The sequence below is a fragment of the Arvicanthis niloticus genome, chromosome 18 (assembly GCF_011762505.2).
Source record: "Arvicanthis niloticus isolate mArvNil1 chromosome 18, mArvNil1.pat.X, whole genome shotgun sequence".
In the NCBI taxonomy this organism is placed as follows: Eukaryota; Metazoa; Chordata; class Mammalia; order Rodentia; family Muridae; genus Arvicanthis; species Arvicanthis niloticus.
The window spans coordinates 48,390,816-48,413,313 of NC_047675.1; the positions used below are offsets into that span (position 1 = coordinate 48,390,816).

A 22,498-nucleotide genomic window follows, 5' to 3' on the forward strand; every position below is an offset into this window, starting at 1 on the left:
CTTGGTCACCTCTTTTCTATCAGAATTCATCCAGGAAGAGCAGTAGCCCTGCAGAAACTCTGTTCCTGCTTAGCTCTGCCCACCCAGTCACTGATAGCAGGAAGCTAAGGACTTGGCAGAACTGTCAGGCAAGACACAGGAATCTCTGGTTACCCTGGGACCTCCAGCTCTTTGCTCTCCCTTGGCTGCCAGGGTTTCCTAGACTCTCTTGCCACCTGCTTGGGGGTCTGTGCAGGAGAGGAGGTGCCTCTTGCCTGTCAGCTCTTCTCTGCCACATCCCATGTTATAGCTAGGTTCCCTTTTTTGCTCGAAAGGTGACAGGTGTTTCTTAGGTAGCCTCTGGGTCCCCTGATTTCCTGATATCAGGTTCTCTAGCCCTGTCACTGGTAACAGACTCAGAGACTATCTGCAGGGGAGCCATGAGCGGTGACAATAGATACAGAGGAGACTGGGGAGGGTATCCTGAGGGAAGGGGCCTGCTCGGCTTTAGGCTAGGGAGAGTTCCATAAGGGGATCATGGGACGTTGCAGGAGTGAAGGCGATAACTGTCAGGGCTGGAAACCAGCCACAGGGCAGCAAAAGCACCTATCCACCTAACTGTTTCATCCCACAGATGCAACTGTCCACTGCTCCCCTGCATCTGCTCAGCCGCTTCTTTATGGCTTAGCCCTCCGGCAGCCAGCAAACTGTCTCATCAGTGTGCAACAGTGTGGCTGGCTCATTTGGCGCCATTTTACTGGGCATGGCTGGGGCAGATAGGCAGAAAGCATGGTGGAAAGGAACGGGTGGGGCAGAGATGGCTGAGTGCTTGCTCAACATCCTGTTGAGACAGCTCTCCTGGAGGCCGGTGTCTCAACCTCCTGCTAGTGTCTCAACCTCCTGCTGGACTTGAGATCATGATTGTTTAGTTTAATTTTAGTTAGGTGAGACAGGGCCTCACGGTGTAGCTTTGGGTGGCCTGGAGCTTGCTATGTAGATCAGGATGACCTCAAAAATGGCCTCGAACTCAGAGGCCTGCCTGTGCCTGCCTCCCGAGGGCTGGGGTTAAAGATGTGCGCTCCTCAAGTTCCTCACTTCAGACACCAAGTTCTTCTTCTTCTTCTTCTTTTTTAATTTTAAAAAAGGTATATTTATTTATTTATTTTTTTATGTGCATGGATGTTTTACCTGCATGCACATCTGTGTACTATGTGTGTGCCTGAAATACCCAGTTCCTAAAAGCTCCCTGCTGACATTATAGTCGGGTGCTATCTATAATCTCAGCCTGTGGAAGACTCAGGCAGTGGATCATGAACCCCCAAATCAGCTTGAGACCTCACCTCAGAGAACAAAAAAAAAAAACTCCCTACAAAAATCTAAACGGACCTAGAATTGAGACTCGACTCCTCTCAAGAGGGAGGTGAGGACTCACCACTTGCCCACGATCTTGCTGGTATAGCCTGCTTTCTTCAGGAGCTCCGGCAGGAGGTGTTCTGAGTCAGGGATCCCGCCCACAATCTCCTGAGGTGTGTAAGCTGGAAGAACAAGTACCACATCTCTGTAATGGATACACACACCGCCCCATTAAGGCAGACATGCAGAACCATGGTCACAGTCGGGACACTTCCCAGGATGTTCCCAAGGACCTTCCCAGTCAGCACCAGCATGGTGGGGATGGTATTATGGTGCCTCCACTCTGACCTGTCTCTCATGTCTCCAGCCTGATTTGCCATGCGACATCATACTGTTCCCCACAGGCTATGCTCCTGGTTCTTTCCATGTTCCCTTTCTTTGAGGCCACTTGAAATCCCACTTTATCTGGGACCCTATCCTGAGAGACCCTGGCCAAGATCTTGACCTTGTTTCTAGAACTTCCCTGCCCTGACCTAAAACCCCATAGCTTTCCCAGTGGAGTAGGAGTCACGCCAGGCAGTGCCCCAGGAGCAGGTCAAGGGTGGTGGTGGGTATGTGGTATACCTGAGGGGCCTCAGCACCGGTGTGGTTCTCATTGGGACAATTCAGGGAGGAAGTCTGTGACATGGGATCTGCACTGTGGTACTTAGTTCTGCCTTAGGCTGTCTTTATTCACCACCCTAGGGCCCAACCCTCTCACATGAAGGCCTAAGACACCAGCTTTCCCTATTGTAGACAGAGGTACCTGCAGGGCCATGTGGGGTGAGGTGGGGTAGGGAGGCATACCATTCCTTGCATGCGCATTGGTTGTGTAGAAGCCATTGCGAATGGGCAGCCGTCCTGTGAGCAGGGCTGCCCTAGCTACAGAGAAGGATAAAAACAGACAGTGAAACAAATCCTTTAGGAGCCTCAGACAGCTCTGCAGCACCTCCCGTGTGCACAGCTCCTGGGATGGGTCTGTCCTGAATGCATCAGGTTGACACTAAGCTGCTGTGTCTCTTGGGTTTTATTTCTCTGTGTAGCCCTGGCTGTCCTAGAACTCACTCTGTAGACCAGGCTGGCCTTGAATTCAGAGATCTGCCTGCCTCTGCCTCCTGAGTGCTGGGATTAAAGGTGTGCGCCACCACTGCCCAGCTGTTGTGTTTCAATCCCTCTAGCCTCTGTACGCTGAGCCCCGGCACTGGGAGATGGCACAGTGACCTGAGGGTGACAGAGGGTACATAGCTGAGTTCTGCTACTCAGCTCTGCTCCTGGGACAACCACAAGACTGTAGGTCGCACGACCTGCCTCCTACTGCCCGCTCATCATATCTACTGTTGTTCTTCCATAATGTCAGCACTTCTGTAACACCAGTATAGTAGGAGGAACATTCCCTGGGAAGAGGACATGGCCTCACTGCCTCCCCACAACATCCGTGTCTTGTGACCAGGAAGTGCAGACAACCCTCTGCAGTTCTAGGAAGACAGACACGAGTCTTCCTTTGGGGCAGAGTGACCTTTGCATTCTGGGAGGCAAACAGCAGAAGCTAGGGCAGGCTATTGCCCTTAAAGGGTCTTAATAAGCTTCAAACTCATGCTGGCCAGAGGACTCAGAGTCAGGAGCCAGTATCATCAGTGACAAAGGCCTCATTCCACCTGCATCCTTCCTGGCACCTGAGAAATGCTGTCCTACCTAGAGCAGGGCTGGAGGGACAGGCGTGCCAGACTGTGCTGACTGACTAGGGGTCCCAAGAGTGGGGTTGGGAAGCAGCAGCAACTTACATGGTGAGCACAAAGGGTTGGCAGAATAGAAGCTTGGGAAAAGCATCCCTTCTGCAGCCATCCGGTCTAAATTTGGGGTCTCTCTGGAAGGTTCTCCATTCACACCCAGGTCACCCCACCCCATCTGCAGGGAAGATCAAAGAGATGAGGAGAGGACCCTTTCCACAAATGGTTCTTTTGTGACAAGGAAGAGCCACAGGGCTCACCCAAACCCTGGCAGCTTCCAAGAGCTGCTCCAGGGCCTACTTGGAACTTGTTGGCTCGCACCTCTGTATCAGTTTGACCACCATCTAGAATGGTATCCGTGTTTGCTTTCCTCCCCAGCTGAGATCAACCTCTGTATACTCCTAGAGTCTTGGTATCTAAGAATACATGTCTATTTTCAACATAAAGCTGTTATGCAAATTTCAAAAGCAAGTGCTGAGGTTCCTCTGAAAGCAGAGCTTAGAGCCACATGGCCTGGCAGCCTGGCTCAGTGTGCCTCGCAGAACTGAAACTCATGCTCCGTGACTTCACGAGTGCCCCTGGCAATCTGTTCTAAACAACAAGGGCTAGATCTGGTCCACAGAGACCACAGGAGCTGAGGAGTCAAGGGGAATCCAGAGCAAGATCTCAGTGAAAGAGGGAGGTGGTGTTTTGCATGAATCAAGGTACCTATAAATACAGGGTAGGTGCAGGAAACCGCTCTCTCCAGGGTGGGGATACCCAGTGCTCAGAGGGCAACGTCCCACAATAGGCTTCCTGAGGATGGCAGTCCAGAGGCTTGCTTCTACCCCTTGTTTAACCCATTCCTTACTACAAACATGTTCTCTTCCACCCTCCAGTCATCCAGAGTTAAAGAATCAACCTACAGAACCCACAGTATAAGAGGTGTATTCTGTGAATTTTATTTCAATTAAGAACAAGGGGGTGGGGTGGCACATGCCTTCAATCTCAGCTCTTCTGAGGAAGAGGCAGTGGTAGGCGCATCTGAGTATGTCTTGAGGAATAACTAATCACATTCCATGCTGCAAGGCAGGGCTTGCCATGTGAGTTGGGAGGGGGCAAGGGATTGCACATATACTCTAACTAGGCTATACTTTTACAAACTGGCTGTAGAATCTTTTGCAAGTCAATGTGACTGGCAGGTGAATAGGTCTTGTACTGTTCAGTGTACTAGCTTTGGGAACCCACCCCCTGGTCTACAATGGCAGCTTCTCAGGTGACACAGTCATAGCCACTGGAAACTGGTGAGAGTCATGAAGCCAGCATAGCTGTTGGACACTGGGCACAGCTCCAGCAAAGCTGCGACCCTGGCCTTTCTGTCTCTCGCTTTTGGGTTCTGGACACAGTTCCAGCAAAGCCGTGACCCTGGCCTTTCTGTCTCTCACTTTTGGGTTTTGGTCCCTGCATGTTGCACTCTTGACTTCCTGCATTGTGACTCACTTTATATCTTTTCCTGAGAAAAATTATGTCTGAGTCTTTTTAGGAAAGTCCTAAAACCAACTTTATGTGGCCACTCTTGGGAAGCCTTCCTTATGCCCTGGAGATCATTAAGCACAGAGAAGCACAAAGCTGGATGAGGTCATTACTCCGGGATTGTTTTAGGGGTATCTGCTCCTGAGCAGACTCAAACTACAATTGGTGCAGAGTAAACAGAGGCAAATGGCAAACTATGAATCTGACAAACAGACTCAAGGTCTGTTTTCATTCCAGGCTTAGGCTCTCTGAACATATGGTTTAAAGATAGGGGGTCCTACAGGGTATACCCTGGAGGAATCAAACTCAGTTAAATAAGACATATTGACTAAAATAAACCTTTCCTACTTTCAGCATAGATGCTGAAACATATACTAAAAGAAGTTAGGAAGTAGTGTTTGCTATTCATAAAAAGATGGGTCCAGATGTTTTCGGTTTGTCTGGAGTGCTTTAAAACTACCAACACAAGGAAGCTGGAGAGATGGCTCAGTGGTTAAGAACACTGGCTGTTCTTCCAGAGTACCCAGGTTCAGTTCCCAGCACCCACATGGCAGCTTGCAACTGTCTGTGACTATACTTCCAGGGGATCTGACACCCTCTCACCTATGCATATAAAAATGAAATAAAATGATAATAATAAAAAAAATCCTACAAGCACTGCCAGCTTATTATAAGCAGGTTGTCATATAATAACAAACATGTCTGCCTTGGAGGAAACATTCTTTAGATTGTTTCTATTGGAGTTATAGGGTCTGGGGCTGGAGAGATGGCTCAGCAATTGAGAGCACTGGCTGCTCTTCCAGAGGTCCTGAGTTCAATTCCCAGCAACCACATGGTGGCTCACAACCATCTGTAATGGGATCTGATGCCCTCTTCTGGTGTGTCTGAAGACAGTGACAGCCAGGCGGTGGTGGCACGCCTTTAATCCCAGCACTTGGGAGGCAGAGGCAGGTGGATTTCTGAGTTCGAGGCCAGCCTGGTCTACAGAGTGAGTTCCAGGACAGCCAGGGCTACACAGAGAAACCCTGTCTCAAAAAACCAAAAAAAAAAAAAAAAAAAAAAAAAAAAAGACAGTGACAGTGTACTCACATACATTAAATAAATAGATAGATTTAAAAAGATAAAATCTATTCTGTTTATATTTTCTAATTGTAACTAAACTTGTAATCCTGGACGTGTTATAAATAATCAAACACATAATCTGTACTTTTTCGATACTCATTAGTCTGCTTTTGTTCTTATATAAGTAAAAAAAGCCCCTGATTGCTAGTCAGAGTAGCTAAATTTCCCTGACCATGGCCTGACTCCCTCCCTCCTCTGACCTCTTCTGACTCCTTCTTTCCTCTGCAGGCAGCCTGAGAAGCAACCCATCCCCCCCCCCAAGGCACTCAGGGAACAGGGTTTACCTAAAACATGTCCCCTGGACACTCATGATGTGACCAGAGCAGGACGGTGCCATGGCCAACCAATCTAAATCCTTCAAAACCAGTGGCAATCCTTCAAGAACTTAAGCTTGACACAGTCAGACAGTGCCAAGCCTGGAGCCGGGAGCCATGCCATCCTAGGTAAGCCAGACACACATAAACACAAGCACCTGTTGCAGATAGAGGGCAGAAGGGCCAGGTTTGTAGAGAGGGCACTAGTTTGGAGGCTCCTGGGCTGTTGAGGCTCCACCTTTTTATCTGCCACCTAGGGAGCATCTCAGGACTTTTCTCACCTTGTGGTATCCCTGCCTCTCCTGGCACAGGCAACCTGGAGTAGGTCAAGTATAAGCCCAGAATGCCTCCCTACCCAGTGTTCTTTCTTTTTTCTTTCTTTCTTTCTTTCTTTTTTTTTTTTTTTTTTTTTTTTGATTTTTTGAGACAGGGTTTCTCTGTGTAGCCCTGGCTGTCCTGGAACTCACTCTGTAGACCAGGCTGGCCTCGAACTCAGAAATCCGCCTGCCTCTGCCTCCCAAGTGCTGGGATTAAAGGCGTGCGCCACCACCACCAGGCTCCCAGTGTTCTTTCAAGAGATGGGCTCATCTGCCGTGTTGGACAGTCTGGGATATTCTCCCCTCCTTATGCTTGGCCCAGAAATAGGTCCAAGTCAGCAAAAGCCATTGTTCCACTAAGATTGCTGACAGTAGTCTAGGTGAGCTGGGAGTTGCCCAGGGCTGTCATGAGCTGTCATGGGGCTCCTGGGGGTCAGCTTACAGATAGCAGCTTTATGAAGGGGAAGCCTGGGGCCTACTTGCTTTAAGACAGAGCACCCTGTTGTCTAGGTGGTCGAGCCAGGGATTCCCAGGTCTGCTGGTTAACTGAGTTCCTTTCCTATCATTTGTATCAAAAGTCTCTATATAACAAGACTCAGATTTTATAGAATGTTCTGGAATTCAGGTCCAAAAAACCCTCCTGCCACAGCCCCAGGGTATCTGGAAGTTGGTGGTGGTGGTTCCTAGTCAACCACCTTCAGGTAAACTGATCGTTGCTACTCACATTCTGTTACCTAAAACCTCTCTACTCACCTGGGGCTGCCCAATGGAAGTGCACTGTGAGCCTTACATGTGACTATATTTTCTAGTCATCACATCAGAAAAGCAGTTAGGTCTTTAGGTGTGGTGGTTCATGCTTGTAATCCCAGCACTGGGGAGGCTAAGGCAGGAGGATTACCTTGAGTTTGAGGCCAGTTTGGGCTACAGAGTGAGTTTCAGGCTAGCCAACACTACCTAACAAGATCAAACCAGACAAAACAAAAAGTAAGAACTCAAAGATGAAGGCTAAGAGACCATTTACTTAACTCGATTATCCAAAATCTGTCAGTCAGCATTCTTCAGTAGTCTCAGGGAGTGTCAGAGACCTCTCCTCACAGGCTGTCATTTGGAAAAGAGCAGAAAACTGACAGACAAGTCTGTAGTCAGTACTGTACTTCTGGATCAAACACACCAGTGGAAACAAACAAACCAAGCCAGTGTGATTTGGCTCTAAAAGGACTTAATACTGAAAGGTTTTATATATATATATATATATATATATATATATATATATATATATAAAATCTGTCTCCCTCTCTGTCTCTCTATATATACATGTATATACATATATATGTATATATATATATATATATATATATATATATATATATATATATTCAGTAGTGCTCATTACTGTGCAAAGTCTGCTATCAGCAACCAGGACAGGAGTCTGAGGAGCCAGACATCCAGAGAGTGAACATAGAAGCTGGAAAGAGTTTTCATGGTGGTGAGACTTATGTACAGGACTTTTTAGGTATATATTTTTCTTCCTAATAAAGAACCACTTACCTGCCGGGCGGTGGTGGCGCACGCCTTTAATCCCAGCACTTGGGAGGCAGAGGCAGGCGGATTTCTGAGTTCGAAGCCAGCCTGGTCTACAGAGTGAGTTCCAGGACAGCCAGGGCTACACAGAGAAACCCTGTCTCAAAAAACCAAAAAAAAAAAAAAAAAAAAAACCACTTACCTAATATTTATCAAGTGGGATGTTTACTTTCTTTTTTTCCTACTAAGTCTCTAAAATCCCAACGTATTTCCCATACATAGCACCACTCTGTTCCGATGGGGCTGCAGACTTTTTGTGTGGATCGGCACTGGTCTGAAGGTCCTATGGGGGGCTGCTTTGGCTATTAATTAGACTCTGCAGGTATTAGCCTCTGATTTGTTCCAAATCATCCTGAACTGGATGTGACTCTGATTCTAACAATAGCTGACAGGTGCCACTCCATAGCGTGTGTCTCAGGGCACGGGGGCTGGCAGGCTGAATCTGGGAGGAAGACAGGTCCAGTCCAGTTTGAATAGTTCTACCTGATCTAGTGTTCTATGCGACTAATTTCTAAGCTTTCATGTCACTTCAGGGAGACAGATCCCTCAGATAGGGACGCTGAGGGAGCTCTGCCCCAGGGCAGAATTCATAAATGACCACAGACTGCACACCTGTCTCTCCGCCCCCTGGTGACATTCCATGCCTGACTTTGCTCAGAGTTCCCCCAGAGGTCAGGCTGGAGGTAGGCACGGAGCAGGGCCACCTGTTGAGGGGAGGCGAATGTCAGTCCCCTCCCGGGAGGGGAAGTAGGGGGAAAAGGGCCTCCCTGAACACCTACCCCCACTGCGGAAACAGTGAGAGATGCGACACTCAGGTCCGGGCCTGGGTGAACAGTGGTTCATCCGCTGAGTGGCTGCCCTGTGTCTTCCGTGTCCCCACCCCCACCCCGCCCCCGCCGCTCGGCCCCACTTACATCGTCCATGAGCAGTAGCACAATGTTGGGGGGCTGCGGAGCACCTGCGGCCGAGAGTCCTAGAGCACTCAGTACCAGCAGCAGCTGCTGGGCCCTGATCACTGTGGTACAGGGCGCCATAGCAAACCAAGCTCCCCCTGGAGAGCCAAGACCCAGTCCCAAGCCCGCCCGGGTTCCGTCTGGACTGTAGGACGGGCCCTGGCTGCAGAATGAGAGGAGGGGCAGGGCCAAGGGAAAAGAGGAAAAAGGTGGGGCCTAGACCACCTGAGTGACAAGAAGAGTGGGCTGGGCCTTACGGGAAAGGGGCGGGACCAAGGCCGGACCTGAGGGGTAGGGCGGAGCCATAGTAAAGAGAGGCGGGGTCTGAGCCAAAGCGGGAGGGGGAGTGGGCGGGGCCTTCCCCACATCGGGTCACATGACGCGGCGCACAGCCTGCCAATATGGCGGTGTGCATCGCGGTGATCGCCAAGGAGGTGCGTGTGAAGCTGCGAGTGGCGGGCGGCCGGCGGCGGGTGGCGGGTGGCGGGAGGCGGGTGGCGGGTGGTGGGCGTCTTTCCAGACATGCTCTCGATCTTCTCAACCCTGAGCTCCCAAGCCTTCAGCCAGGTTCTATGATCCGGATCCTTCCTGCCCGCTCTCGCTGACAGCTGACAGCCGTCCGCCGCCAGCTTGCAGGCCTCGGCCTCCAGGTTTCCAGAGCTACCCGGAAGCTTAGCCGGTAGCTGCAGCCTTCCACCCTTCGTTCTGCGCGTTCTTTTCACGGCCTCAGCTGCCTTCCGCGTCCGGTCTTTCTGCCCCGCCTTCCAGACTGTCCCCTGGCTGCCCAGCCGGTGCTATTTAAATATAAGCCTGGCGCGGCTCGAGTTAGCCTAGAATCCTAGTGCTTTGCTTTGCTTTAGAATAGTTCCTTTCATGCCTTTTGCACCCTACTTCTCCAACCACTGCGAAGACCTGCAAACCTCCAGACAGCATCCGTTTCCGCTTTGTATCTTCTCTTCCCAACTGTCATCTCCTTGTTGCCGATGTATATTCATTTCCTTCTGGAAAGCTGATTATGGATGCTAAGACAGCTCCAGAGGTCCACAATATCCTGTCGCATGAAGGCTGTATCCTACTAGACTTTCCCATGAGACCTGCCATTAGGGATTTCATGCTGAGAAGCTGTCAGTACGAAAGAGGGAGTTACACCCCCAATAATCCCATCAAAATCAAAACACAATTAAAAAGGCAGCTGCCGCTTTGATAAGCTCACGAGGAAGTCCAATGTCTGTGCTGAAGTGTCCTGATTTGGAGACTTATTCAGTTACAGTAGGCCAGATGATTTCTGGACATAGTGAACAGTGGATGAGGGAGACCAGGAGTGAAGCTTTTGACTGTGGACTTGGGATGGTCATATGTGTGGAGGTGGAGATTTGAGCTGAGGCTCAAAGCCCTGAGGAGCAGACTGCTGGCCTAGTGTGGCACATTAAGAAATAGCTAGTGTCTCTGGTGTTGGGATGACACTATGGGGTGAGTTGGTGGTGAAGGCAGAGGTGATCCTAGGACGAGGACTGTCAGGGAATGCCCTTAGGCTGTGTTAAAGTTAGCACTCTGGGCTCATTTCTGCTCACCTCCTGCCCCTGTGCATTTGCCTCTACTGCTTCCACCCTCTCTTCTCCTTCCTTTCCGTCTTCTTCTTCCTCTTCCTTTCTGGTACAGGTGAGAGAACTAGGGCTTAATGCTGTGACTCAAGCACTCCACCACTGAGCTACATCTCTGGTACTGGGAATTGGACTTAGTGCCCTGTGCATGTCGGGCAAGTGCCACGCCATCCAGTTATAATATCTCTAGTCCACTCTCTGCAGATGGCATACCATCCTCCTTAGGTTATGTTATGTTCCTGAAGGCAGCCTGCCACCATGCATCAAGCAGTGGATCTTAGAGAAGTCGAGTCGTTGGCAGGCTGAGAGCACACCTTAGGAGTGCTTTTTTTTAGAGCCAGAACTCACTCGGTGGGTCGCCGTCTCTTCTTGCAGAATTACCCTCTGTACATCCGAAGCACTCCCATGGAGAATGAACTCAAGTTTCACTACATGGTGCACACGTCTCTGGATGTCGTGGACGAGAAGATCTCTGCCATGGGGAAAGCACTGGTGGACCAGAGGGAGCTGTACCTAGGCCTGCTCTACCCAACTGAGGACTACAAGGTGTATCCACCACTGCTTAGCCCTCAGCCCACACTCAGAGCGGGGTCTGGGAGGAAACACTGGCAAAGAAAAACTGTGAGGGCTTTCAGCTGGTCAGGTAGGCAGGCGGCCTGATTGCTAACAGAGGCCTCTAAACATTTTCTCCCTTTAATTGGAAAAGTCACTGGAAAAGCAAGGCCGAGCGTCCAGGAGGATGCGAGCTGACATAGTGGGAATCCGGGCTTTTCCGTGCTCACTTGAGGTCGCCAACTTTGAATCAAGGGTGATTGTTTCATGCTACTGTTGTTAGGCTCTGTCTCATGTGACACTGTAAACTCTTGGCCATTTCTTTTGGACAAACTATTAAGACCATAGAATCCAAGGACATTTGCATGGGGACTAAGTGTAGCCTATCCACAGTGACACTGGTGTAGGAGTCACTGTGTTAACACTCTGATGGCAAAAGTTGATATCCCAGGCCCAGGATCAGTTCCAAAAGAGGCTGATCCATTTCCAGTTCAGGTGCACACCTGCATGGGCATGTCCTCTGACTCCAGGTGTTAGGCTTCTCTGAAATGAGGGTTCACAAGGTTCTCCAGGCTTGCAGGCTCTTGGTCGTGATGCGGGGTGTGTTGTAAGCCTCCGTGCCAAAGCTTGCTCCTTAACCAGCCATGCAGATACGGCTATGTGACCAATTCCAAGGTGAAATTTGTCATGGTGGTGGATTCCTCAAACACAGCCCTTCGGGACAATGAGATCCGAAGTGTAAGTGCAGAGGGCTGGGCTGGGTGTTCGCCCTTCCCTCTCCTCAGTGGGAAGGCAAAAGCCTGCAACAGCCCCATGTGCGTGTCCATCTAAACTGTGTTCAGTTCTTCTTCTAGATGTTCCGGAAGCTGCATAACTCTTACACAGATGTAATGTGCAACCCTTTCTACAACCCAGGAGACCGCATCCAGTCGAGGTGGGGCCTGCTTTTTGATAACACGGTGATTAGGAAAGGGAGTACTGTCCGAAGGTCACTGTTTCAGAGCAGCCAGCCCCGGTTTCCTAAATTAGAGCTGACACAGACCTGTAGTGTGTACAGGAAGATTGGGCCATGGCTAACCCATCTGGTCTCCCAGGTGTGTCTGTGGTTACCTGAGGACCTACAGAAGGCTCAACAAGGGCTCATGCTGTGGCCATACCCTTTACGGAGGCAGTGTCCTCCTGTTGTAGCCTGGTGTGCCTTTTGTGTTGGGCTTGGGTGTCTCCAGCTGGATGGACCTCACACAGGTGCTTCATCAGGAGGCGTGGACTTCATATGCAGGCAGTACAAACCTGCTTCCCGAATTCTCTTTTTCAAGGACTGTTCCCAAGGAGCTGCTTTCAGTTGACAAGCAGCTCAAGTAGGCCCTTTAGTGACACCTTCCTTTGGCTGAGACATCGAGTGTTTTGGGTCCACCTAGATCCTGAGACAGAGAACCCAGGTGTCCCTAAGCTGTGCAGGGCAAAGGTAGCACTGTCTGCTCATGGGATGCACTGCTTACCCCTGCCTGCTCCATGTGGACCTTACTGTGGGAGACATGCTGGGGAAATCTATGGAGTAATAAGTCCTGTGGGGGCTGTGCAGGGATGGTGGAGGCAGGAGGTGGGGGTCACTGCTCAGTATGGTAGATATGCACTCTGCTTCCCTGAACCCTAGAAGAGCCCCAAAGTCCTAAGGATCTGGTCAGGCAGGGCCATAGCTTGCCCTGCTCTAAATTTGGATTCTCTTCTCAGGGCTTTTGATACCATGGTAACTTCGATGATGGTCCAGGTGTGCTGAGCGGGGACCTCTGCCCAAGTCACCTGGAAGAGACGCCCGTGTTCACCCCTGTTGGATGATACTTATTTATTCCCTTTCTGCTCCCTGAGTGTAACCTGCAGGCAGGGCTGTGTGCCCTGTGCCTTTGTACTAAAGGCCTCACAAGATGAGATCTACTTTGTCCTGTGTCAGCAGAGAGGTCTCAGCTGAGGACCTGCTAGCCGGTCTCAGAAGACTCTGGAGCGATGCAGGGGTTGTGATCATAGCCGGATGGTGTGAGGGAGGATGCTGAGGACAGGAGGCTGCCGGCCTCCATTGTCTGAGCAGGTGGGTGGTCCAGGAGGATGCGGGGAATGAGGAACCTAGAGCCAGCTTCAGAGAATAGAGGCAATCCAAGGCGGACAGCCACACACCTTCCATCTTGGGCAAGGGCCCTCACGTTCTGACCCTACCATTCATGGCTAGCATTAGCCAGTGCTTGCGCAGTGCCAGCCTCAGGAGGTGTTAAAAGACGTAAAGCTTTGTGGTGCATAGCATTAAAGCAGCTGCTTCCCATGTGCTGGAGGAGAAACTCCAGGAGCCTTTCCTGTCTGTCTGTGAGCATGGAGGTCAGCAAGGTCCCCAGTGGCGCTCCTAGGCCCTGCATCCCCGAGGACAAACCGGGTTCTCTTCAGGTCAGAAGTCCTGTGGCTGTGTAGAGTTGGTACCTGACGCTGGCTCTTCAGTGCCACTGGACAGTGTAGCTAGATACTGGTGTCCTGGGAGAGGCAGAGGCCAAGAGGACCTGTCCTGAGCCTGAGTCCCCTTTAGCTGTCGCTGCTCCATGCTGTCTTCAGAGTCTCTGGTTTCCCCCTCCCTGTAGAGTGTCTCACGCCTGGGAGTTGTCCACAGGAGCTGGGTGGAGTGGGAGAGAAGCCATCTTTGTGCATCTCAGGGCTTCTTTCCAAGAGCACAAGGTATTACAAAATGCAGTCAGGAAAGAAGCCAGACCACCCACCTGATCGATAAAAGTGGCAAATGGAGTCGCTTTGAGAAGTTTAACACAGCTGACTGATGTGGGCAGGCTCAGGTTGCTTGGTTGAAGGCTTTAGCAGGAGGTTGGTGTTGGGGTTGGCAAGGGAAGGGAGGAGCTGCAGTCAGGTGGAATCTTGGGACCTTGAGTTCTTAAGGGAGGTCATCCTCCCTGAGTATTAGCTGCCCTGGGAACCGGATCTTGTTCCCCAGGTCCCTTCTCTTCCCTCCTCACAGAGCCTCGGGTTTACTGGAGAAACTTGGCAAAATGCCATTTGCTCCCCGCCCCTTCACACCAGGGCAGGCTGTTAAGGGTAGTGTTGGGAGAAACCTTCAGGAAAGGTACTTTAAAAGTAGGTCTGGCTAGATGTGTAGTAGAACACGCAAGGCTCTCTTTCTTCCTTCCTGGAAGCGGAAGGTTAGGCCTCCCTCCTGAGAGCATGAAGCTAAGATGAGGACTTGCAGACATGAGGACCGAATAGAAAGGAGTCTGAGTCTGGGCACATGCGCCAGCCCTGGACGGCTCACGTCAGCTTTTCATATGTGAGGCAATAAAATACAGCTCTCCTGTTTGCGATTGCCGACAGGTTGTAAGTGCATGTTATGAGTCTTCGCACTGTCAAGCTCTGCAAACAAAGCTTATAATGCGCTCTGCTTGCCTGGATGTGGGCAGCAGACTTGCAGGTGAATTTCATCCTGAGGTTGGCCTTGGAGACCATGCTCACTGCCTGCCTGTTATGAGGCAGGCTATCCACCCCGGGGGCAAGATGGCAGCTCTGGTTAGTTTATGATTTGCTGCAGGTAGTCTGTAGGGCCGGCAGCTGCCTGTCTTCCCTTCTGGTACTGTCCTCCTACAGACCTGGGTCCAGGGCTGCTTGGCCTCCCTACTCTGTGGGAGAGGAAGCTGTGGATTGACACTGACAATGCACATGGCAGAGAGTCTGCAGGGCTGGTGGGTTCTTACTGTGTAGACGCTGTGCTGAGGGGTGTTTGTCCCTCAGCCTCTGTCCTTGGCTCAGACAGACCTGGGTCCATCAGAAAGGAAGGTCTCCTGGGTCCTTCCCAAGAAGAGAACTTGAGATTTCATATATATATATATATATATATATATATATATATATATATATATGTGTGTGTGTGTGTGTGTGTGTGTGTGTGTGTGTGTGTGCGCGCGCGCGCCAGAAGAGGAGGATCAGGAGCTACTGCGCTGACAGCAATGACTCAAGACTAAAACCATCCCCCGGGTAGGAGATACCCAAGGCTCAGGGGCTCAGGATCGAATATTCTGCCAGGAGACCCTGGCCAGGGACTTGGAAGTCCTGAAGCTGGAATGTGGAGAGGAACAGGCTTCACCCTTGGCAAGGCCCCTGCCAGGTCACTTTGATAGTGGGGAATCCTCCCCACTCTTCCTGCAAGGCCACTCTGGGGCCGATTTGCTGTTCACTGTCTGCCCACTGGGTGGCAGTCACTCCTGGCTGGTCAGTATAGAACCAATTGCTTCCAAAGGTAAACAAGGCTGTCCAGGCTCACGGGGCTACCCTACTGATACCACAGGCAGACTTGGCCTTGGCCAGTTAACACAGTGGCTGGAGGCAGGGTTACTTCCTGTGTGCCCAGAGAATCTACTCTAGGCCTTGGCCAGCTCCTGGAGCTGCAGGGACTCATTGCAAGCCTCAGCTCAGGGTCCACTTCTCTTCTTCACAGTCGTCCCAGGCTTTACCTGCTGTTGGCTGTGTGGTCCACTGGGCAGTCTGGGATGCTTCTGGGGTAGTTGTTACTGTGATGACAGGATCTTACTGTATAGCCATGGCTGTCCTGGAACTCTGTAGACGAGGCTGGCCTCAGACTCAGTAGATCTGCCTGTCTCTGCCTCTTGAGTGCTGGGATTAAAGGCGTGCACCACCACACCTGGCTCTGGAGTTAATTCTTATATTTCTTCAGTTATCTTTTTAAATAAGGTCACAGGCTGCCTTCGGATTTTGGAGGTGAAGAAGATATGGTTGCACTTTGGGGGTAGTGCTATCCACTGAGGACAGGGGACATGTGAGAATGGCTTGGGGAGATCAAGCATGGACGGAGCCTAGAAAAGGGCACAGCCTGTTCTCAGAGCAGTCTCCTGGTGCTGGGAGCGGGGATACATACCAGCTCTACTAGGGCTTAAAGAACAACGTTAACACACGGCACGGTGGTTAAGTGTGGATGAGTGTGCACACCAGGCAGACCTGGGCCTGACCAGCTCTCTTCCCAAGGACGGTGGCAGAGCAGGGTGGCCTGTAATTGCCAGATTCTACACATGCATGCATGTACACACACAAACGCACACATACACTCACACTCACACATTTATAGACACACTCAGACTCACATACAAATACATTCACAGACACTCAGACACGTTCAGACATGTACACACAGACATACATGTTCATAGACACAGACACACACACACACAGAGTTCAGCACAGAGACCCCACTTCTTCTTGAACTGACCAGCTCAGATAACTTCCAGGAGAGGATGAAGGTGAAATTCTGGTATCTCTAGAGAGCCAGTTTTGGGGATGATGGAAGAATTACGAGGGGGGATTTTGCTCACGTTTTGTTGAATCAGAAGGCTGAGCCAGAGCCCCCCTTTCTGGACTCATGGCCAGATCCCATTACTACCCTGTGTGGGGAGCCATGGAGAGAGGGGCAATGTAAACCTGTATCTGAGGGAGAATCAAGAGATGAGACTGGTTACGTGCTCTTAAAATATATTCAAGTTTAATAATTTATGTTTTACTATTAACACACGTCTATTTTTCTTTAAAAGTACTTGCGTATGCCAACCCCAGCTTACCCCGAGCTTCCTCTCCCCTCTGAATTCTCCCTCCCCAATGCCTTCCCACTGGGACCTGGTGATCTAGGCACCTTTAAAGGCCCTTGTGGGGTGCCAGGCTTGAAAACCTGTCTGGAGTAAGTGGAGAGACAGAAGTTTATTCCTGACCCAGCTCCTGGCCCCACTTTAAAAACTGGGCTATCCTTTCAGTATGGTGAGAACCACGGCGGCGAAGCTCGTCCACGGCCCCTGCAGAGAGTTGGGGGACAGGGGAGAGAACAAAGGCAGCTCAGTTGCCTTCAGAGTGGATGGGCCGGGAGAACATCAAGTTACCACCAAGCTGCCCAGGAACTGCTGGGGACACCTCAGGCTCCTTGCTTTCTTGAGGGGGTGGCTCCAGAGAAGGAGAGAAGCCTGGGGCTAGAATTTGTCACATGTGTCCCATGGGCTCAGCTGCAGCCTTACTTGTATTAGTTAGCCTATGCTTCAGGCTAACGGAGTCTGCTGTGATCCCAGCCTCCATGGCAGGGAGGCTTGTCACCTCAAGAGTTCCAGCGCCCAGGAAGAAGTAACCCTACCAGGTAGGGAGCTTACACAGAGCCTGGTCAGGCTGCTAGAAACCATGCGTCCCCCCACACCCCCTCAGCCCCTTGCCAAATGCCCTGAGTGGTTAAGGGTCATGTGAGGGAGAACAGTCCTCCCTTTGCATGACACTGTCCAGACTCAGGGTCAGGCTCCAAGAACCTTGCTGCTCAGATCTCCAGACTCAGACTCCCACTTGGGCCCACTTACCGGCTCTGTCCATGGGGTCTTAACCGAGGTTTTCGACGGAGGCTACCGTGCAGGAAGGCAGCCCTGCTGCCCGAGTGTGTCTGCAGCCCACCACGGTCTGTGGAGCTGATTCCTGGGAAGTTCGTTCTTTTGGGAAGTACCTGGATGGAACCCATGCCATGGTCCAAGACACTGTTCTCTGTCACATGAGCCTTAACCGTTCAGGGCACTCGGCAAGGGGCTGATGCCAGGCCCCAGGCTGAGACTAGGGATTGGGGTCCCTGACTTTGCGATATCATTTAGGCTGAAATTATCCCCTTACTGTCACTTGGATGTAACTGTGGTCATACGACATAATGGTTATGAACAGTATCTTGTGGATGAATCTGGCCCATTCCCCAGGCCCCACCCACACCAAGCCCCACCCACACCAAGCCCCACCCACACAAGCTCCACCCACACCAAGCTCCACCCACACCAAGCTCCACCCACACCAAGCTCCACCCACACCAAGCTCCACCCACACCAAGCTCCACCCACACCAAGCTCCACCCACACCAAGCTCCACCCTGGGGCTGAGAGTTTCCATCACTTCCTAACTCTGATCAATACCCACCCAGCTAAGATGCCCAAAGGGTCAGTCAGGCTGGGTAATTATGCACCTAGGGCAGGCACTCTAACTTCTCTGAGCCTGTTGAAGGATTTGTCCAGTTAATGTCCAAGGCTCAGTGGAGGCCCACAGGCGCATGGAGACACCTGGGGAAACATACCTTGATGACCCGACCTCGGAAGGTGCTCTCATCCATCCCCACAGCAGCCTTGACAGAGCTCTGCGAAGCAAACTCTATATATGCATAGCTGGGGAAGGATAGAGGTGCGAACAATGGAGCAAGGAGTGAGGGGCCAGCCCCACCCACACGGCCCAGCCTGCTGTAGCCCCACACTGACCCCTTAGGGTGTCCAGAGAACTTGTCACACAGGATTGTGACCCGGTGAATCTCCCCACAGGGGCTGAAGTAGGCCTCCAGCTCTGCAGCTGAACCACCATAATCCACCTGCTCTCAGAAAGGGCACCTGGGGTTAAGTGCTGAGCCCCCACCACACCCCCCACCCTGCCTACCTCCTGCTGAGGTGGTTGTGGCAGAAAGAGGTTGGAGGGACCCCCAAGGTTGGTTGGCCGCTGGCTGGGGATGGGTTGAAGCTTTACCCACCCCTGCCCAGAGACAGTTAAGTGTTTCCTATGTGGACAGCTGGTTGGGTCCCAGGTATTAGCTCATGCCAGGTGTGCAGCCCATTAAAGGCAGGAGATCTCCTGGGACTCCTGATTTCAGCTCATGTTTAAAAACCCGAATGCTTGACCTCAGCTTCAGCTGAATGAACGATCAAGGCCTGGGCGCTATTTGGCCACGTGGGTTTTACCTTCCCTCAGCACCAGGCCTCCCACTTTGGCCGTGGAGACACTTGAATTTACAACCGTACAGCCTCCTGCCTCAACTCATAGCCAGCCCCACCCAGGGCAGTCACTGAGGAGTCTGTCTAGCTAAATGCCCTAATTGGGGGCAGACACCCTAGGAGGGCTGTGACCCCACCCCGCTTCTACTCACATTGCCTACATAGACAGATCTGTGGTCAGCCTCCACATTTTCCTTGGGGATCCCAGGGAAGCAGCAGCCTGTAGGGAGGGAACCTCAGAACTAGCAGGAGGACCTCACTGAGGAGCCCATTCCTCATGACCCCAGGCTCCCAAGGTCACTTTGTGGATTGTGGGTGTGATCTAGAATGTTCCCTCAATAGGCCTCATATGGAGCCCAGGCCAAGAACTTTTCCATTGAAAGCAGGTGGGTTTAGAGTCTTAGCTCATTAGTCAAGGGTTTGGAAGGACAGTTGTCCATCTGCCATCTGGGGACAGGGTCAGCAAGGGTCCCAGGTTCCTACCTACGGTCTCAGGGCTTAGCAGCTGTCCGACCTCAGCCTTCTCTTCCTCTGTGGCCTTTCTCTGTGCACAGGGTGACTCTGACAGGACAACAGCATGCTCCATGGTCCACAGTTTCAGCTTGATGGCCTCCAACTCCTGTTGGCCACCCCACAGTAAGCTTTAGGTGGCCTGCAGGCCCCTCTAGAATGGAGGGACTGTGTGGCCAGCCAGCCCCAGCAGAAAGTTATAGCTATTAGGGGGCCTCCTAGATCACTGTTCTTCTGTAGCCATAGTTCAGGACTAGGAGCTAAGGCCCCGAAGCCTCGACACCTCTTCTGCCCAGGGTCCCTCCCCTTAGTCAGAGAGGCCCCTGTGGCCTGAAGTACTGGTCCTTTCACTCCTAGTCAGCTGTGCCCCTCACTCTGTGCCCATGTCCACACCTTCCTCCACGGTTTGTGACGGAGTGCTACCTGGTATACTGGGAACTTGGCCAGGTTCTCTGGCTCCAGCAGGGAGAGCAGGAAGCCCTCGTCTTCATTTTCCTCTGCTTCCTTGTCACTTCCTGCTGAACTTCCAGCACTTGGCACCAAAGAGGTCTCTTCAGTCCTATCCCAGGCCCCCCAACCTTGGGCCTCGGGATCTGAGGAGACCGTCTGGAGCCAGGCTTTAGTGGGGGGTGGGAAGAGCTCATTGTACAGGTAAGGCCACATGGGTATGCAAGGAGAGCGGGCTGGGTGAACCTTGGCTCTTCGGGTCGGCTCACCTCACCTCCACAGCTGCCTCTGCCCTGTGGCATTCCTTTTTAAGTCCTCCCCTGACCAGGTGCTCTCACTAAAACACTAAAGATTAAGAAGGCCTTCCAGCTTGAGCTAGGCTACTGGCCAGAGGGGTCAAAGGTTGTAGATCTCTTCTCTGTCTTCACCAGCTGCATCCCTGAAACACTCAGGGAAGGGTGTCCCACTCGTCCTTACTCGTGAGCTTGGCTACGTTGTGAGCTCCCTGGAGTCCGCCTGTCCCATGGTACATGCCGCGTGCCCTGACCACAGCTCTGACAATAGAACCTAACCGATGATCAGATCTTGTTCAAGTTACCTACTTGTCCTATGAAAAGGACGGATTTCGGGGACAGGTGGCACTGTGGATGTCAGAATAGACTGGGTCAGTTTGAGCAAGCCCCCTCACCCCTCCCCTGGCGGGCTAAGAGCTCAGGCCTAGGATCATCCAGGGCAGAGTTTCATATTCTACCCCTGAGTTTCTCAAAGACTCTTCCCTTGCCATCTCCACTCAGGGCACCTTTCAGATGGGAGCCTGTTAAACCCGGGCACTAGTTAGATGGTTCCTGTTGCCACAAGGAAGGCTTGGGCTGAGCTGTACAAATTGGGTGACGGCTACTTGGCGGTGCAGGCCGGTACAGCAGTTTCCAGCCCTGTTTAGCTGTTGCTTCTCTGCCCTCAGCTCCCAGGACTGCTGCTGGTCAGCCTGCATTCATTGACTCCTTCCTGGGGCTTCCAGCAGAGGGGACCTCTAGAAGCATATTCATGGCTTTTGGCTAGACATGGGCACTGATGCTTCTTGAGGTTACACTGCCTAGCCTCAGGGTCAGCTGTGTGTGTTAATGTGACCTTAAGAGGCCTCCTCGGGGAATTTCAGGTGACTCCATATCCTCATGTCCACAGCTACACTTTTGTGACCCTGACCCCAGGCTAGGCAACAGAGTCTCTCTGAGAATCTGGGCTCGGGTAGAAGATGGGTTTAGTTTAGCTGCATTGTAAGTGGAGTCTGGTGGCTGACACCTCCTACATCCTGGGGTTGGCAGGCTGAGGCGGGAGTAGCTGTGGCTGGTGCAGCCCTGGAAAACTGTGGGCTTCTGACTCTAGCCTGACTCCTCATGTACCTGTTCTATTCTCCAAAGTGGCTGAAAACTGTATGACGCTTCATGTGATGGCTCAGGCTTATACTTAGTATCCGGGCAGGAAGGTCACAAGTTCAAGGTCAGCTTGGGATCCAGAGTGAGGCCCTGTCATAAACAACTCAATAATAATAAAAACTGGTATGGGTTCCATGCCTCATAGAGGAAGGACTCTGTGGTATAGTCACATGACCTGAGACAGAGTAGTCTGAGTAGAGACTAGTCACATGACCTGAGAAGCCACTAGCCTCTCCCCAGCCACTTAAGTTACTTCCCTAGGTCTTTCCTGGTAGGAGGGCAGAGCTGCTCTGGGGCAGCATCCACGTCTATACAGAGAACAAGTGTCCATACAGGATGGGCTGGACAAGGATAGACAAGTGGCCATTGCTGTCCTCCTACATGTCTTCCATCTCTCTGTATGAAGCTCTGTTAGGGTCCGGCCTGGATCGTTCCTGTACTTCCACGTGGAAGGCAGGACATGGCAGGCTGTTTCCAGGCCAAGACCATGTGGATGGAGCTCAGGCCCTGGCTAGTCTCCCCTCTGAGCTCAGCGTCTGCAGTGGAAAAAGCTTGTCACCCTCCTCCTCTCCGTGCTATCCTGAGATCGTTGACACACCAGGCCCAGTGGGGCTCCAGCCAGGCGCCTGGCCTGGGGACAGCTTACCCCGATGCTGGCCTTCCCAACAATGCTTTCAAAAATACACCATGTTCCAAGCTGGGACAGTATTAATGACAGTCGCTTCCTCCAGGCAGCTACTGGTGCAGCCTGAAGCACTATGGCCGGTGTCTGGTTCTAGAGGGGCTCCCCTTTAGCCAGGACACAGATGCCACTGGAGCAGACTGAGAAAAGGGTCTTTCTGCTGATCTGCCCTGAGGCTCTCAGTGTCCCCTCAGGTCTTAAGTGTCCCTTCACTGTTCCCTCAGACCCAGTGTCCCCACCAGGCCTTCAGTGTTCCTCAAGCCTTTGCTGTTTTTCTCAGCCAGGTCTCACCATCTCCCTCATGTGGACAGCTCAACGAACTTGGCCCCAGTGGTAAGGTATAGGTCAGTCCCTTGAAAGGCAGGGTCATTTTGAGGCTCCAAGATTTTCCCGAACTCCCTAAGGCTAAGGTCCAAGATGGACCCTTCTTGACAAGGATATAGCAGTAGCACAAGAACCTGAAGTTCCCCTCCTTTGTCTGCCCCACGTCTTCTCTGGTACAACCGAACACAACGACCCTTGTCTGTGCATGGCGATCCGGTGTGCGCAGTGACCGGGAGGAGCAGCAGAG

The 22,498-nt window shown here is 51.8% G+C and overlaps 3 protein-coding genes across 3 annotated transcripts in view; 1 reads left to right on the top strand and 2 right to left on the bottom strand.

Annotated features, from left to right (window-relative positions):
- Galns (galactosamine (N-acetyl)-6-sulfatase) overlaps nt 1-9,122 on the bottom strand; it is a 29,977-nt gene extending 20,855 nt beyond the window's left edge. The window contains exons 1-4 of the mRNA XM_034522205.2: nt 8,859-9,122; nt 3,153-3,276; nt 2,179-2,253; nt 1,412-1,514 (exon numbers count right to left, since the gene is read on the bottom strand). Of these exons, the coding sequence (XP_034378096.1) occupies nt 1,412-1,514; nt 2,179-2,253; nt 3,153-3,276; nt 8,859-8,978 (422 nt within the window). The 5' untranslated portion in view covers nt 8,979-9,122. The remainder of the gene's footprint in view (nt 1-1,411; nt 1,515-2,178; nt 2,254-3,152; nt 3,277-8,858) is intronic.
- A 107-nt stretch (nt 9,123-9,229) lies between these two features.
- Trappc2l (trafficking protein particle complex subunit 2L) lies at nt 9,230-15,722 on the top strand. The gene is made up of 5 exons (XM_034522206.2): nt 9,230-9,331; nt 10,874-11,046; nt 11,701-11,788; nt 11,905-11,984; nt 12,782-15,722. The coding sequence occupies exons 1-5, from the start codon at nt 9,299-9,301 to the stop codon at nt 12,825-12,827; spliced, it is 420 nt and encodes a 139-aa protein (XP_034378097.1). The 5' UTR covers nt 9,230-9,298; the 3' UTR covers nt 12,828-15,722.
- An 846-nt stretch (nt 15,723-16,568) lies between these two features.
- On the bottom strand, nt 16,569-22,371 carry Pabpn1l (PABPN1 like, cytoplasmic). Its single transcript, XM_034522207.2, has 7 exons — nt 19,789-22,371; nt 19,339-19,474; nt 19,008-19,075; nt 18,352-18,458; nt 18,174-18,261; nt 17,425-17,564; nt 16,569-16,881 (listed from the first exon to the last, which is right to left on the bottom strand). The coding sequence occupies exons 1-7, from the start codon at nt 20,026-20,028 to the stop codon at nt 16,839-16,841; spliced, it is 822 nt and encodes a 273-aa protein (XP_034378098.1). The 5' UTR covers nt 20,029-22,371; the 3' UTR covers nt 16,569-16,838.
- Between the last annotated feature and the right edge of the window lie 127 nt (nt 22,372-22,498).

What these genes read in the sequence shown, in the direction of transcription:
- Trappc2l (XM_034522206.2), top strand. Translation starts at nt 9,299, where the DNA reads ATGGCGGTGTGCATCGCGGTGATCGCCAAGGAG. An exon ending in TCGCGGTGATCGCCAAGGAG is followed by an intron (nt 9,332 to 10,873) that starts GTGCGTGTGAAG and finishes CTCTTCTTGCAG; the next exon opens with AATTACCCTCTGTACATCCG. An exon ending in GGGACAATGAGATCCGAAGT is followed by an intron (nt 11,789 to 11,904) that starts GTAAGTGCAGAG and finishes TTCTTCTTCTAG; the next exon opens with ATGTTCCGGAAGCTGCATAA.
- Pabpn1l (XM_034522207.2), bottom strand. Translation starts at nt 20,028, where the DNA reads ATGTGGCCTTACCTGTACAATGAGCTCTTCCCACCCCCCACTAAAGCC. An exon ending in TCCGAGGTCGGGTCATCAAG is followed by an intron (nt 17,565 to 18,173) that starts GTATGTTTCCCC and finishes GGTTCCATCCAG; the next exon opens with GTACTTCCCAAAAGAACGAA. An exon ending in AGACCCCATGGACAGAGCCG is followed by an intron (nt 16,882 to 17,424) that starts GTAAGTGGGCCC and finishes AACTCTCTGCAG; the next exon opens with GGGCCGTGGACGAGCTTCGC.